The sequence below is a fragment of the Miscanthus floridulus genome, chromosome 10 (assembly GCF_019320115.1).
Source record: "Miscanthus floridulus cultivar M001 chromosome 10, ASM1932011v1, whole genome shotgun sequence".
NCBI lineage: Eukaryota > Viridiplantae > Streptophyta > Magnoliopsida > Poales > Poaceae > Miscanthus > Miscanthus floridulus.
Window position 1 is genome coordinate 82,686,942 of NC_089589.1, and position 14,845 is coordinate 82,701,786.

A 14,845-nucleotide genomic window follows, 5' to 3' on the forward strand; every position below is an offset into this window, starting at 1 on the left:
TAGATGATATTTTCTTTTTGTACCACCCCCTTGACAGGAAAATCTTTTCCGGACCTTATCTATTTTTTTCAATCATAGTCTGAGGAGGAGCTACATGGACATGGCATAAGTGGGCATACTACTGAGACAAGAATTTAACAAGATAGTTCTTCCCCTAACAGGTAGAGAACTGCCTTGCCAAATGACGAGATCCTAACATATGGGTATGTTAAGCCACGGGATCAAAGGTTCCCGACCGAGAGACCCCCGACCGACCCTTCCAGAATCGCTCGGGGGCTATACCCATCGGGTACGCTCGCGCGCACCCTTTGGTCAGAGGATTGGACCGAGCCCGAGTAAGCCTGCCGCCTCTGCTTAGCGCTCGGGGGCTCGCCCGAGCCCGGGGCACCCGGTCGACGGGAGCCTGGACCCGATCCTTGGCCTCCCCCTAGCCTTAGGCGCCAGGACCGGGCACAAGAAGACACGCCCCGAGCCATCAGTGCTCGGGGGCTCCCAGGCACCGCCCGCAAGCGCGGCGCTGTCAACCACTCCTCCAACAGGGTCATGGGGCGTGACACAAGAAGACAAGCTTCCCCGTGATGTGCACACGCCTATGCAACGCGTGTAGCAAGTTTTGTGGCCCGATCTTCTCGAAGAATTCGCGAACTTGATAACTTGTCGCTGCGTGACCTGGTGAAGAGGCAGTGCACCGCGAGGCTGTCCACGCGACGAACTACCGAGACAATCACCCTTCCACGTACCGACGAAACAGCCCACGCAATCACGCCCTATAGACGTGAAGGCACGAATTGGGTGAACCGCAGTTCGGCGTTCTACAACTCCCTCAGGAATCGAAAGAACAAGTGTTGCAAGCCTCTCAAGACTCACGCATAAACAAAACTCCACGAGTTTGTGTATTCTGAATTCAGCTAATCAAGATCTGACCTTTCATTGTCTAGTACAAGATATATATAGGGATAGGGACATTCAACTTGGAGTAAATGGCAGCATGCGCATGCACCAGTGGATTTCGTGGCTGGTTCGCGCGTCTTTCAGCTTCTGATAGCAGTTACTAAAATGAGCATAACTCTTTATTGGGAAGTCCAAATAATGAACCGTTTGATGGGCTGGAAAGTAGACTTGAAGACGCTTCCATCCACATATAGAACACCGTCTAACTCCTTATATTCTGTCCGCGGTGATGCTTGGAATTCATACCATGTATCAGTCATCTAGCTTCTGGTTGCATTTCCATGCAAAGGTGATGAACCACCATTTTATTCTTGCACACCATAGGCTTCTTGGTTCAAATGTCTAGAGGCTTGAATCCATCTTCATCCCATGCTGGTTCATACACTCCATCATTCCTAAGGACATTGGAACAAGAACTCAAAAGCATAGGCTCATTCAACATAAACTGATTATTAAACATAAGGTTAGCGTTCACCTGAGAATGAATTTCCTTCTCCAATTGTTTAGCTCTACTTCTTGTAATTGGACCAGCTTTATCAAGTGGAGTTTCATTTGAAGATGAGTGAATGCTAGGAATGTCCTCATTAGCCTCCCCCTCTTGAGAAGGAGTCATCCTCGACTCAGGCTCACCAACAAATGGAAGCAAGTCTTTGACATTGAATGTTGTACTCACATTGGAATATTGAGGTGGCAGCTCAATTTTGTAAGCATTATCATTTATCTTGTGTAAAACCTTGAATGGACCATCACCCCTAGGAGATAACTTACTCTTGCGCTGTTGAGGAAATCGATCCTTGCGTAGATGCAACCACACGAGGTCTCTGGGCTGGAATGTAACCTTCTTCTTACCTTTGTTCGCTTGCTTTGCATATTGTGCTGATTTCTTCTCGATATTCCTTCTTGTCTCATCATGTAGCTTCTTGAGAAAATCTGATCTCTTTGCTGCATCCAAGTTAACTTGTTCCTGTAATGGTAAAGGCAAAAGATCCATGGGAGTATGCGGTTTAAACCCATAAACAATTTCAAATGGATAAAAGTTTGTTGTGGAATGGACTGCCCTGTTATAAGCAAATTCAACATGTGGAAGGCAGTCTTCCCACTGCTTCAAATTCTTTTTCAACACAGCACGCAACATGGTGGACAAGGTACGGTTGACAACTTCAGTTTGCCCATCAGTTTGCGGATGACAAGTGGTGGAAAATAACAACTTTGTACCAAGTTTAGCCCATAACGTCTTCCAAAAATAGCTTAGAAATTTTGTATCCCGATCTAAAACAATAGTCCTTGGTACTCCATGTAAACGAACGATCTCCCTGAAAAACAAATCAGCAACGTGTGAAGCATCGTCGTTCTTATGACATGGAATAAAATGTGCCATTTTAGAGAATCGGTCAACAACAACAAAGATAGAATCCCTCCCCCTCTGAGACCGAGGTAACCCCAAAATAAAATCCATGGATATATCTTCCCAAGGTACATTTAGAACTAGTAATGGAGTATAAAGACCATGGGGATTAAGACGGGACTTAGCTTTCAAGCAGATTATGCAGCGTGCAACATGTCGCTAGACATCACGTCGCATATGTGGCCAAAAGAAATGATCGGAGAGCATGTCCAATGTCTTTTTGGCGCCAAAATGACCAGCTAAGCCACTAGCATGTGCTTCCTGCAAAAGAACTTGACGAATCGAGCAGGCTGGAGTGCATAGTTTGTTAGTCCGAAATAAAAAACCATCATGCACATAATACTTGTCCCAGCCTTTTCCAGCAATGCAATGAGAGAAAGGTTCTTTAAAATCAGAATCAGTTGCATAGAGTGTTTTAATGGATTCCAAACCAAGCACTTTTGTATCTAATTGTGTAACCAAACCACATCTCCGTGATAAGGCATCGGCAACAATGTTATCTTTTCCACGCTTATGTTTTACAACGTAGGGAAATGTTTCAATGAACTCAATCCATTTAGCATGTCTACGGTTCAGTTTGCCTTGACTTTTTAGATATTTCAAAGCTTCATGATCAGAATGGATGACGAATTCTTTAGGTAACAAATAATGTTGCCAAACTTCCAAAACTCGAAACTAAGGCATAAAGCTCTTTATCATAGACAGAATAATTCAGATGTGGACCATTCAACTTTTCAGAAAAGTAGGCAACAGGTTTACCTTCTTGAAGAAGTACACCTCCTATGCCAATACCACTTGCATCACATTCGATCTCAAATGTCTTACCAAAATCAGGAAGTTGTAGCAGCGGTGCATCACAAAGCTTTGTTTTCAGCTAATTGAAGGCTTGGTCTTGTTCATCACCCACTTGAATGGAACATCCTTCTTTGTCAAATTGTTGAGGGGTGCAGTGATGGTGCTGAAATCTTTAACAAAACACCTGTAAAAACCTGCAAGACCATGAAAACTTCGAACTTGACTCACATTTGTAGGTGTAGGCCAATCCTTTATTGCTTTAACCTTTTCTTCATCAACTTGAATTCCATCTGCAGAAACAACAAATCCAAGAAAAACAACACGGTCTGTGCAAAATGTGCATTTAGCAATGTTTCCATACAATTGGTCAGCTCTCAAAACAGCAAGGACTTGACTGATATGATCAAGGTGTTCATCAAATGATCTGCTATAGATCAGGATATCATCAAAATAAACAACAACAAATTTGCCAATGAAAGCTCTTAACACATGATTCATCAAACGCATAAAAGTTGAAGGAGCATTTGTCAAACCAAAGGGCATCACAAGCCATTCATAGAGACCAAATTTAGTTTTAAATGCTGTTTTCCATTCATCACCTATTTTCATTCAAATTTGATGATAACTACTACGTAAATCAATCTTGGTGAAAATAGTTGAACCACTCAGCTCATCTAACATGTCATCAAGCCTTGGAATAGGGTGACAATATCGAACAGTTATAGCATTGATAGCACGACAATCAACACACATACGCCAAGAACCATCTTTCTTTGGAACTAACAAAACAGGAACAGCACATGGTGATAAGGATTCACGAACATACCCTTTGTCCAAAAGCTCTTTTACATGTTGCTGAATTTCCTTTGTTTCTTCGAGGTTTGTGCGGTATGCTGGACGGTTGGGAAGAGAAGCACCAGGGACCAAGTCAATTTGATGCTCGATGCCGCAAAGTGGGGGAAGTCCAGCTGGTAGCTCATCAGGAAAAACATCCTCAAAGTCCTGTAACAAATCAAGAACAACACTAGGCAGCGAGCAAGGTAAGTCGTTAGTGGAAAGTAAAACCTCCTTGTACAACAGTACAAAGAATGGGGCTGTAGTGTTTGTCACATCTCTCAAATCACTCCTGGTCACAAATAAGCACTCAGTTTGGTGTGGCTATTTTAAAGTGGAATGGGGCTTTATGTGGCTGGATGCTTGAGAACTATCTTCCTTACTAGTGTTGTGGGTCTCACTCAGTTTTCTTTTTTCAGATTCCTCTCTTTTCATGCGAGCCACATCTGAAACATGTATCTCCTCTGGAGATAATGGAACAAGAACCACCTTCTTGTCATTGGCAATGAAAGTGTATTTGTTAGACCATCCAAAATGCACCGAATCCACATCAAATTGCCAGGGCCGACCAAGCAGCAAATGGCATGCTTGCATGGGGACAATATCACAATCAACCTCTCCATGATAATCACCAATGGAAAATGACAAACGAATCATGGCTAAAACCTTAACTGTCCCGAAATTATTCAACCATTGCATATGGTATGGATGTGGATGGCGACGTGGCTGCAAACCAAGCTTCTCAACAAGCAAAGCACTAACAATATTATTGCAGCTCCCACCATCTATGATGAAACGGCACACTTGTCCTTTCACTTTGCATTTGGATTGAAACAAATTATGGTGTTGTCCTTGTTCAGCAGCAACAAATTGAGTGGAAAGAACTCGCCTCACCACCAAAGAAGGAGATGGTGTGTTCATTATAGAACGCGTCAAATCAGGAAAATCAGCAAGCAACTCATCAAAATCATCACTAGTAATCTCGTCGAAAGATGGAGAAACATTTTGTAATAGGTCATTGTGAGCAAAAGTTGGAATAGGTTGAATGGCTAAACAATTTAGACCTAGCTCAAATGTACCATCCTCTGCTGAATACTCACAAGTGTCAAAATTAAGATCTGCAAATACATTGTTAAACTCGTCCTCCTCTTCACTTTGAGAATCATAAGAACCATCAGCAAGTGCAATAATAGTACGACGATTGGGACATCCAGCTTGCTTATGCCCATGACCACCACACTTAAAACACTCAATCTTGCTTGTCTTGCGTTGGGTGGCTGCAGTAGAAGAAGTGGGCTAACTTGAACTCACAGCTTTACCTTTCACATCCAATTGTTTAGAAGAAGTTGGAAGATATCTATTTGCTCCACGAGATGAGGATTTGGGCGTTGCAGCTCCTTGCTGTTGGAATTGAGGCGTGACATCCCCTTGTTGTTGGGAATGACGCCATGAAGCATTGTATTTGTAAGACGTAGCAATTTGCCTTTCAGCCCTCTTTGCAAAATGAACCAACTCGGTGAGACATGTGTAGGTTGTCATATCCACTTTATCAGCAATGGGTTTATTGAGGCCAACTAGAAACCGAGCCATTGTGGATTCCTCATCTTCAGTTATCCCTGTACGAAGTACACACATTTCCAATTCTTGAAAATATTCATCAACAGTACGAGTACCTTGCACAAGACATTTCAGCTTCAAATGTAGATCACGAGAGTAATATGCTGGAACAAAATGATGTCGCATTTCTCTCTTCATGTCTTCCCAAGTTATACGAACATGCCCAACTCTCTGATATTCAGTACGGACCTGATTCCACCAAGTTATGGCATAGCCTTTAAACTCAATGGCTGCAAGCTTTGCCTTCTTTTTAGCAGAGTATTCATACAAATCAAAGATTTGTTCCACCTTGGTCTCCCATTCAAAATAAGCATCAGCATTCTCCTGTCCGCTGAAAGGGGGAATAGACACTTTCATGTTTCTTAAACCATCATCATTACGACGACGATGGCGGTCACGATAACCATGATGGCCACCACCATGTCGATGATCATCCATGTCGGACAACATATCATCATCACCATCATAATCTCTACCTCCAACTAGAACGCGCCGAGCACGGCCAAAACCATGGCCAAACCCACCACGTCCATGTCCATGACCAGCGGCACGACATGGTGCCTCGTTATCCTCATTGTCATCATCCTCATTTGGTGGTGGTTCTCTATGAGGCATGTTCAATTGGAGAGTTTGTAGTTGTTGCATCAAATCATTCATTTGTGTACGCAGCTCCTGGAATTCCTCCACCGAAACAGCGGCACCATCTCCACGTGCTGCCATATTAGTAGAGGGGAAAAAGGACAATATATATGTGGAATCACTCCCTCACCACTTGCTGAACAAGTTCTTTCTCTTCCTGGAAAGGGCAAGAACCGGGGCTGCAATCTATAGTGGAAGAGTGAAGAGACTACGGTGCAACAGCTCACGGTGCTTTTAAGTGGAGCTTGGTTGGGGTAATATGTAAATGGAATGCGCTGAAATGTAGTAATGCAAAACCGAATAATAATCCAAGAACTCAAGTCTAAGTTGCTGAATATAAAGGAAAAGATGCTCAAAGAAAGGAACAAGATGTAGGAAGTGGATAGATGAACACCAATTGCACCAACCGAAACTTGTTGCTGCCCAAACGCCTTTGTGGTGTGCTGAACACAATTCTCTTTTATTTCTTTTCTTTCCTTTTTTTTGAACAAGAACTCGTTGTTTTCAGTCCTTCTTTTGACCCATATACATCTTTTCTTTTAACCTTTGTGAGAAACGTAGCACAACTTTCAACTAAAGGGGCACATAAGGATCAACTAAGATGGACGGCGCAGCACAAAAACAAGAAACTCGGGTGGGGAATTTGTGGCGGGTAGAAAACAAGGGTGGAACGGGTGGTTTTTTAGTTATATATATGCAGCAAGCAATGACGATTAGAACAAGGGTGGGATGGGTGGGTACATGCAGCAAGCGATTTGATGATTAGAACAATGATAACAACTAGAATGATGTGGAAAAAAAAAATTTAGCAACTAGACAAATCTTAAAGGATTAAAACTCGATAAAGCAAACTACAAAATCAGTAGCATGTATGAATTTGGGCTGTAGGTTTTCTTTTTTTTTGGCTATTAGTGGACAGTAGGTATATAAACTCTATCCTACCAAAAATAAGAACAATCCTAACGAGTAAACAGAGGCTCTAGTACCAGATGATGTGCACACGCCTATGCAACGCGTGTAGCAAGTTTTGTGGCCCGATCTTCTCGAAGGATCCGCGAACTTGATAACTTGTCGCTACGTGACCTGGTGAAGAGGTAGTGCACCGCGAGGCTGTCCACGCGATGAACTACCGAGACAATCACCCTTCCATGTACCGACAAAACAGCCCATGCAATCACGCCCTATAGATGTGAAGGCACGAACTAGGTGAACCGTAGTTCGGCGTTCTACAACTCCCCCAGGAATCGAAAGAACAAGTGTTGCAAGCCTCTCAAGACTCACGCACAAACAAAACTCCACGAGTTTGTGTATTCTGAATTTAGCTAATCAAGATCTGACCTTTCATTGTCTAGTACAAGATATATATAGGGATAGGGACGTTCAGCTTGGAGTAAATGGCAGCATGCGCATGCACCAGTGGATTTCGTGGCTGGTTCGCGCGTCTTTCAGCTTCTGATAGCAGTTACTAAAATGAGCATAACTCTTTATTGGGAAGTCCAAATAATGAACCGTTTGATGGGCTAGAAAGTAGACTTGAAGACGCTTCCATCCACATATAGAACACCATCTAACTCCTTGTATTCTGTCCGTGGTGATGCTTGGAATTCATACCATGTATTAGTCATCTAGCTTCTGGTTGCATTTCCATGCAAAGGTGATGAACCACCATTTTATTCTTGCACACCATAGGCTTCTTGGTTCAAATGTCTAGAGGCTTGAATCCATCTTCATCCCATGCTGGTTCATACACTCCATCATTCCTAAGGACATTGGAACAAGAACTCAAAAGCATGGGCTCATTCAACATAAACTGATTATTAAACATAAGGTTAGCATTCACCTGAGAATGAATTTCCTTCTCCAATTGTTTAGCTCTACTTCTTGTAATTGGACTAGCTTTATCAAGTGGAGTTTCATTTGAAGATGAGTGAATACTAGGAATGTCCTCATTACTTCTATTTTCTTTTTCCTGACTCATATTCTTATCGTTGAGTTTTCTTATCATCTTGCAGACCCTCGTCTTCTCTTTCCAGGGGCTCGGGGGCTCCCGAGCCCGCATGTCAGCCCCTCGAACCAGCCTCCTTCGCCACCAAGAAGTCTCCAGAAGGCGCACCTAGGGGAGGCTAGTCCAAGCCGACATAGCCTGACACTCGGTGTGTTAGGATAGAGCAGCCGGACGACACCTAGAGCTTCTTTGGCTCCACGACATCGCCACGGTCCACAGAGCGCCGCTGGAACACCCTCCTAGACTCCGATGCATGTAGACCATAGGCTCATCCCCCCAAACCACCATGTACTCGACCTATCTCGGTATATAAGGGATAGGTCAGAACACTGAGGGGGGAGGACGATCCAAAATAGATCATTCAATTCCTCACCGTTCTGCTGCTGCTCAGCATCGAGAGTAGAGCAACCTAAAGAAAAGGGCACCGAGAGCTCCTCCACCGCACCTATTGTCTTCCTCCTCTCCGACAAGGGAAAGACTCCACCAGTGGTGAGGCAACCTTAGGATTAGCACTGAGCTAAATCCCTACCAAATCTCTCTTTCTCTTGTACACACTGTTGTAACCCCCGATTTTGGGTGCTCTTGAGTATAAGGATCATTAGCTGCTGGACGTAGAGCAATGATTGGTCCGAACCAGGATAAACCGTTGCGTCCTCTTTGTGATTCTCGTGTTCTTGAGTCCACCCGAGCCACCGGAGACACGTACTCTGACAGCACCTTGAACAACAATGCTTGCTGTGGTTCTAATCCTGCGATAGCTGGTGTGCTAGCTAGGGGGCAATGTCAAGTGCGATTTAGGCTCTATGGTGGCTGGAGCCACCCGCTTCGTCGTCAGAGTAGGCGACGCCGCCCCAAATGGCGGCGTTCACTTCCCCAGTGAGTTCTCCATCATGGCTGGCGCCTTCGTTCCGGGCCAGGTCCTCAACTTTGGGAGCCTACCCTACGTCACCAACTACTATGGCGAGCTCTACCTGCTCAATGAGGTCCCACTAGCGGGCAACGAGCCCTCAACGCTGCTTGCTCCACCGGACCTCCTAGGAGTAGATCTCAAAGTCCTGGCCCAGCAGAGCCGGCACGGTATGGGTCTGCACCCCACCATGTTAGACCGATGCCAGATGTTCTACATGCTGGCCAACGTCCATCACCAGATCGCCACTAACGAGGTGCTCCCATAGCCTGACCGCTTCTAGCACTACCTCTTGGACCTACCTTTTGAGATCTAGAATGCGGCGACGTCCTTCTAGCTAGAGCTAGAGCACCTCGTCAGCCGCGAGGCACCATGGAGCGCCATCCTATTCAGCGCGGCAGGGACCGATGTCCCCTCGCTGTGCACCTTCCTCGAGATCCTCTCAGGGAATGGCCCGAAGTATGACTCTGATGACATCGACTGGTATGCCCTGCCTTGTATGTGCTACAACATCGATGGCGAGGACCCCATCGAGGAGGCACCTATGCTCACACCACCAGACCAGAGTCCCTACAGTCGCACAAACTACCTTTGAGAGAAGGCAGCTCACCTGCAAGCTTGACAGGTGGACCTAGAAGCCGCCGAGGCAGAGCTCAAGCTCCGAAGGCAAAAGCTTGTGTGGCTACAAGCCATGCAGCCCTCTATCAATGATGACGATGCCCACATGGGGGCTCCTAGCGCCCTGCGCTTCCCCCGGGCAGCCTACAACATGGCGTCCACCGCTTGCCGGCTGGAGGACATCTTTGACATGCCAGACCCGAAGACCAACGAGTGGCTGCACAAGGCAAGATGGCTCCTTCACGTCACCCTCGAGCAGCAGGCCGAGAGTTTGGCTTCCTGGCATCACGCTGTGCTCTCCTGACTATCCAAGCCAGCGACCACCATCAACGGGGGCCACTCTACTGCGCATGCCCCGCTGCTAGGCAGAGGCAGTGGTGACTCCTCCGGTAGTAGCTCTGACCGACCATAGACCAGGGGCGCTAAGCCTCGATGAGAGTGAAGGCATAAGCTTTCCCCTTGGCACCTGTCAGTGGGTCAGAACTATGATAAGCATAGTTGTTCGAGTCAGTGTTAGAGTACGGGTCTCCGATGGCTTGGGTGGACTACGAAACATAAGAATCATAGAGAAGACGCAATGGTTTATCCTAGTTTAGGCCAATCGATGCCCTATGTCCAGTAGCTGATGATCCTTATACTCAAGAGCACCCAAAATCGAGGGGTTACAACAGAGAGTAAAGAGAAGTTTGGTAAGGGGTTAGCTCGGTGCTATTCCTTGGGTTGCCACACCACCGGTGGAGCCTTCCCCTCATTGGAGAGGAAGAAGATGACAAAATGCGGTGGAGGAGCTCTCGGTGCCCCTCCCTCTAGGTTCCCCTACCCTCTGGAATGGAATGATCTATCTTGGATCATCCTCCCCCCTCTAGGTCTGACTGTATCCCTTATATAACGAGATAGGTCAGGTACATGGTGGTTTGGGGAGATGAGTCTACAATCTATATGTGCTAGAGTCAAGGAGGGTCTTACAGCGGTGCTCTGTGGACCGTGGCAATGTTGTGGAGCCAAAGAAGCCTTGGATGTCATCTGGCTGCTCTATTCTGACACTCTATGTGTTAGGCGGTGTCGGCTTGGACTGGCCTCCCCCAGGTGGACCTTCTAGAGTCTTCTTGGTGGCGAAGGAGGTTGGCTTTAGGAGCTGATGCTCAGGCTCGGGAGCTGCCTAGCCCATGGAGGCCATGGGAAGCTTTCCTTCTTATGTCACGCCCCGTGCGTGACCCTATCGTGGAAGTGGCCGGCAGGGCCATGCCTCGGGCATGGCATCTTGGAGCCCCCAAGCCTCGATGGCTTGAGGCTTGTCTTCTTACACATGGGCCTTGGCTAGCATCGCAAGCTAGGCAGGAGCTAAGGCCTAAGCTTGGGCATGTCATCGATCGGGAGCCTGAATCCCAAGCAAGCCCCCGGGCCCTATGCGGGGGCTGCACCGTGCCTAGGTTCAGCTAGGTTTCTTGGTCGAAGGGTGCATGCGAGCGTACCCGATGGGTATAGCCCCTGAGCCCCTAGGTGATCTAATGGGGATGGGGATCTCGATCTTTTGTCAGGTAGAGGTAACTATTGTTGTGGCAGAGAATGACACACCGATCTGGCTTCAGATCGAAAGATCGAACCCTACAATCTTAGCACCACAACTTCTCTGGTTATCAACCAAGTCATGGACCAGGTTGACCATGCCAAGAAGGCTAATCCCTGCCTGTGCAATGAAGAATACAAGTAAGAACAAGAAAGAAACAACCAAATTGCAGATGAATGATTAATCTTATGAAGTTGGGGTCTCACAAACTGATGAAAGATGAAACTGTTCTTGACAGATTAATCTAAGCAAAACCCAAACCCTAATGGAGGGGCGGTGGTTGTTTATGAAGACTCTAGGGTTGTGCAAGACCCCTAGATGCACCCCTAATGGGCCCAAACACGATACATGGTCCAACGGACCAAAAGACGGTGTCGCAGCACCCTGGCAGATTCTGGACGCTAACTAGTGACCATGATTCCTATTGATTCCGAACAGCTTTTCATGTGAAACCACTTGGATTGGCTTCGCTATCAAATTAGCTTTCCATCCATATGTGGATCATTGAAAATGGAGTCCGGATGCGTCCTGGGTGACCAGTTTAAGGCAGACTAGTCCTGGAGGCCGAGGTAGACTCAAAATCATGTTGGACCGGGCCTCCGGTTCCTATTGGACGTCCTTGCTAGTCATCTTTGCCTCCACCACGTCCTCTAAGTCCTTCATGACCCTCTCCAATGTTCCTAAGGAAGATAACATCATTAGGTAGTAGTCTATTCTTAAAAGTGTAAAAAGGATCGCTTAAGAACGAGGTCACCTCTAAATTGAGTTGACACATTCGAGCCCAGGTCATTGGACCTTGCATGACAGTTGGAGGATCAGCGTGTATATCCGAAGGAGTGAAGTCCTCATCATCCTCCCCCTCTTGAAATGGAGTCGTCCTCGACTCAAGCTCATCTTGTTCTCCCAAATAAGGTTTCAAATCTGCAATGTTAAAGGTGGGACTAACCCTGAACTCGGGTGGCAACTCAAATTTGTAGGCATTATCATTTATTTTCTCAATTATCTTATAAGGACCAGCTGCTCTTGGCATTAATTTAGACTTACACAGCTCAGGAAATCTATCTTTTCTCAAATGTAACCAAACCAAATCACCCGGTTCAAGTTTAATCTCTTTTCTACCTTTACTACCAGCAATTCTATACTTTTCATTCATTCTTTCAATATTTGCTTTAGTTGTTTTGTTCAACTTATGAATAAAATCAGCACGCTCTCTAGCATCACTATGTATTCTCTCAGTGGTAGGTAAAGGCAAAAGATCAATAGGAGCATGGGGGTTAAAACCATACACTACCTGAAAAGGACTTACCTTGGTGGTGGAATGTTCCGTCCTGTTATATGCAAACTCCACATGCAGCAAACACTCTTCCCACATCTTCAAATTGCGCTTCAAAATTGCTCTCAACATGGTGGACAATGTTCGATTCACAACCTCAGTTTGCCCATCAGTTTGGGGATGACATGTTGTAGAAAACAACAGCTTGGTCCTCAATTTATTCCACAACGTGCGCCAAAAATGACTCAAGAATTTTGCGTCGCGATCTGAAACAATAGTAGAAGGCATACTATGCAAGCGAACAATTTCTTAAAAGAAAAGGTCAGCAATATGAACAGCATCGTCGCTCTTATGACAAGGAATAAAATGTGCCATCTTAGAAAAACGATCAACCACCACAAAAATGCTATCCCTCCCTCTCTTAGTTCTTGGCAAACCCAACATAAAATCCATAGATATATCAGCCCAAGGAGTAGAAGGAACATGAAGAGGCATATACAAACCATGTGGGTTCAACCGTGACTTAGCTTTTTGACATGTGGCACACCGAGCCACGTACCGCTCTACATCTCGCCTCATCCTTGGCCAAAAGAAGTATGTGGACAGCACCTTCTCCGTCTTCTTGGCACCAAAATGTCCCATCAATCCGCCTCCATATGCCTCCTGCAACAACAAAAGACGAACAGAACCAACTGGAATGCATAGGCGGTTAGCTCTAAACAAAAACCCATCATTGATCATAAACTTATTCCATGTACGTCCCTCTCTATAATTAAGCAACACATCCTTAAATCAGGATCAAGTGCATATTGTTCTCTTATTGATTGAAGACCAAAAATCCGACAATCAAGCTAGGACAGCAATGTATATCTTCTAGATAAAGCATCAGCAATCACATTATCCTTCCCTTTCTTATGTTTGATAATATAAGGAAAAGATTCAATAAATTCAACCCATTTAGCATGCCTACGATTTAGATTATTTTGAGAGCGAAGATACTTAAGCGATTCATGATCAGAATGAATAATAAATTCTTTAGGCCACAAATAACACCTCCAATGCCAACTCCACTAGCATCACATTCTAGCTCAAAAGTCTTACCAAAGTTTGGAAGTTGCAGCAATGGTGCGTGTGTAAGCTTGTCCTTTAAAGTGTCAAAGGACTCCTCATGTGCCTTTCCCCAATGAAACACCACCCCTTTCTTCGTCAACTCATGCAATGGGGCAGTAATGGTGCTGAAATCTTTGATGAAGCGGCGGTAGAATCCTGCAAGACCAAGAAAACTCCTCACCTATGTGACGGCTTGGGGAACCGGCCAGCTCTTTATGGCTTCAATTTTCATCCCGTCCACCTCAATTCCCTATGGAGTTACAACATAGCCAAGAAAAGAAACTTGATCCATGCAAAAGATGCACTTCTCAAGGTTACCAAATAAATGCGCATCACGTAAAGCATTAAAAATAGCACATAAGTGATCCATATGTTCATTAAAAGACTTGCTGTAAATCAATATATCATCAAAGTAAACTACCACAAAATGACCAATAAAAGCTCTTAAAACCTCATTCATTAAGCGCATGAAAGTGCTAGGTGCATTTGTCAAACCAAAAGGCATAACTAACCACTCATACAACCCAAATTTGGTTTTAAACGTAGTTTTCCATTCATCTCCAAGTTTCATTCTAATCTGGTGGTAGCCACTTCACAAGTCAATCTTAGTGAAAATTATAGAACCACACAACTCATCAAGCATGTCGTCTAGCCTAGGAATAGGATGATGATACTGAATAGTAATATTATTGATGGCTCTACAATCAACACACATACGCCAAGTTCCATCTTTCTTAGGAACCAAAAGTACAGGAATGGCATAAGGACTAAGGCTTTCACGTACATACCCACAGTCCAAAAGGTCTTGGACTTGCTGCTAAATTTCCTTAGTCTCCTCAGGATTGGTTCGATAGGCAGGATGGTTGGGCAAGGTTGCTCCCAGAATCAAATCAATTTGATGCTCTATTCCTCTCATAGGTGACAGCCCCAGGGGTATCTTGTAACAGAACCGACCAAATCATAAGAACGTAAGTACAAAAACAATCACTGAAGCGATCAAATTCCTGTACTTAAGCTCCCATAATCCCGGTAGTCCGGAAATCATGAAGGATTTCAACCAACTCTCGATATACAAACCAAGATCATAGTGATTTCTTTCTTCATCTTGGTCCACCAATAATACA

At 45.1% G+C, this 14,845-nt stretch overlaps 1 protein-coding gene across 1 annotated transcript; it reads right to left on the reverse strand.

Moving 5' to 3' along the window:
• Nucleotides 1–1,191: 1,191 nt before the first annotated feature.
• Nucleotides 1,192–1,942, reverse strand: LOC136487450 (uncharacterized). The gene has a single exon (XM_066484585.1). It carries the CDS (start codon nucleotides 1,940–1,942, stop codon nucleotides 1,286–1,288), a length of 657 nt encoding a protein of 218 aa, XP_066340682.1. The 3' UTR covers nucleotides 1,192–1,285.
• Nucleotides 1,943–14,845: the final 12,903 nt, after the last annotated feature.

What these genes read in the sequence shown, in the direction of transcription:
- LOC136487450 (XM_066484585.1), bottom strand. Translation starts at nt 1,942, where the DNA reads ATGGATCTTTTGCCTTTACCATTACAGGAACAAGTTAACTTGGATGCA.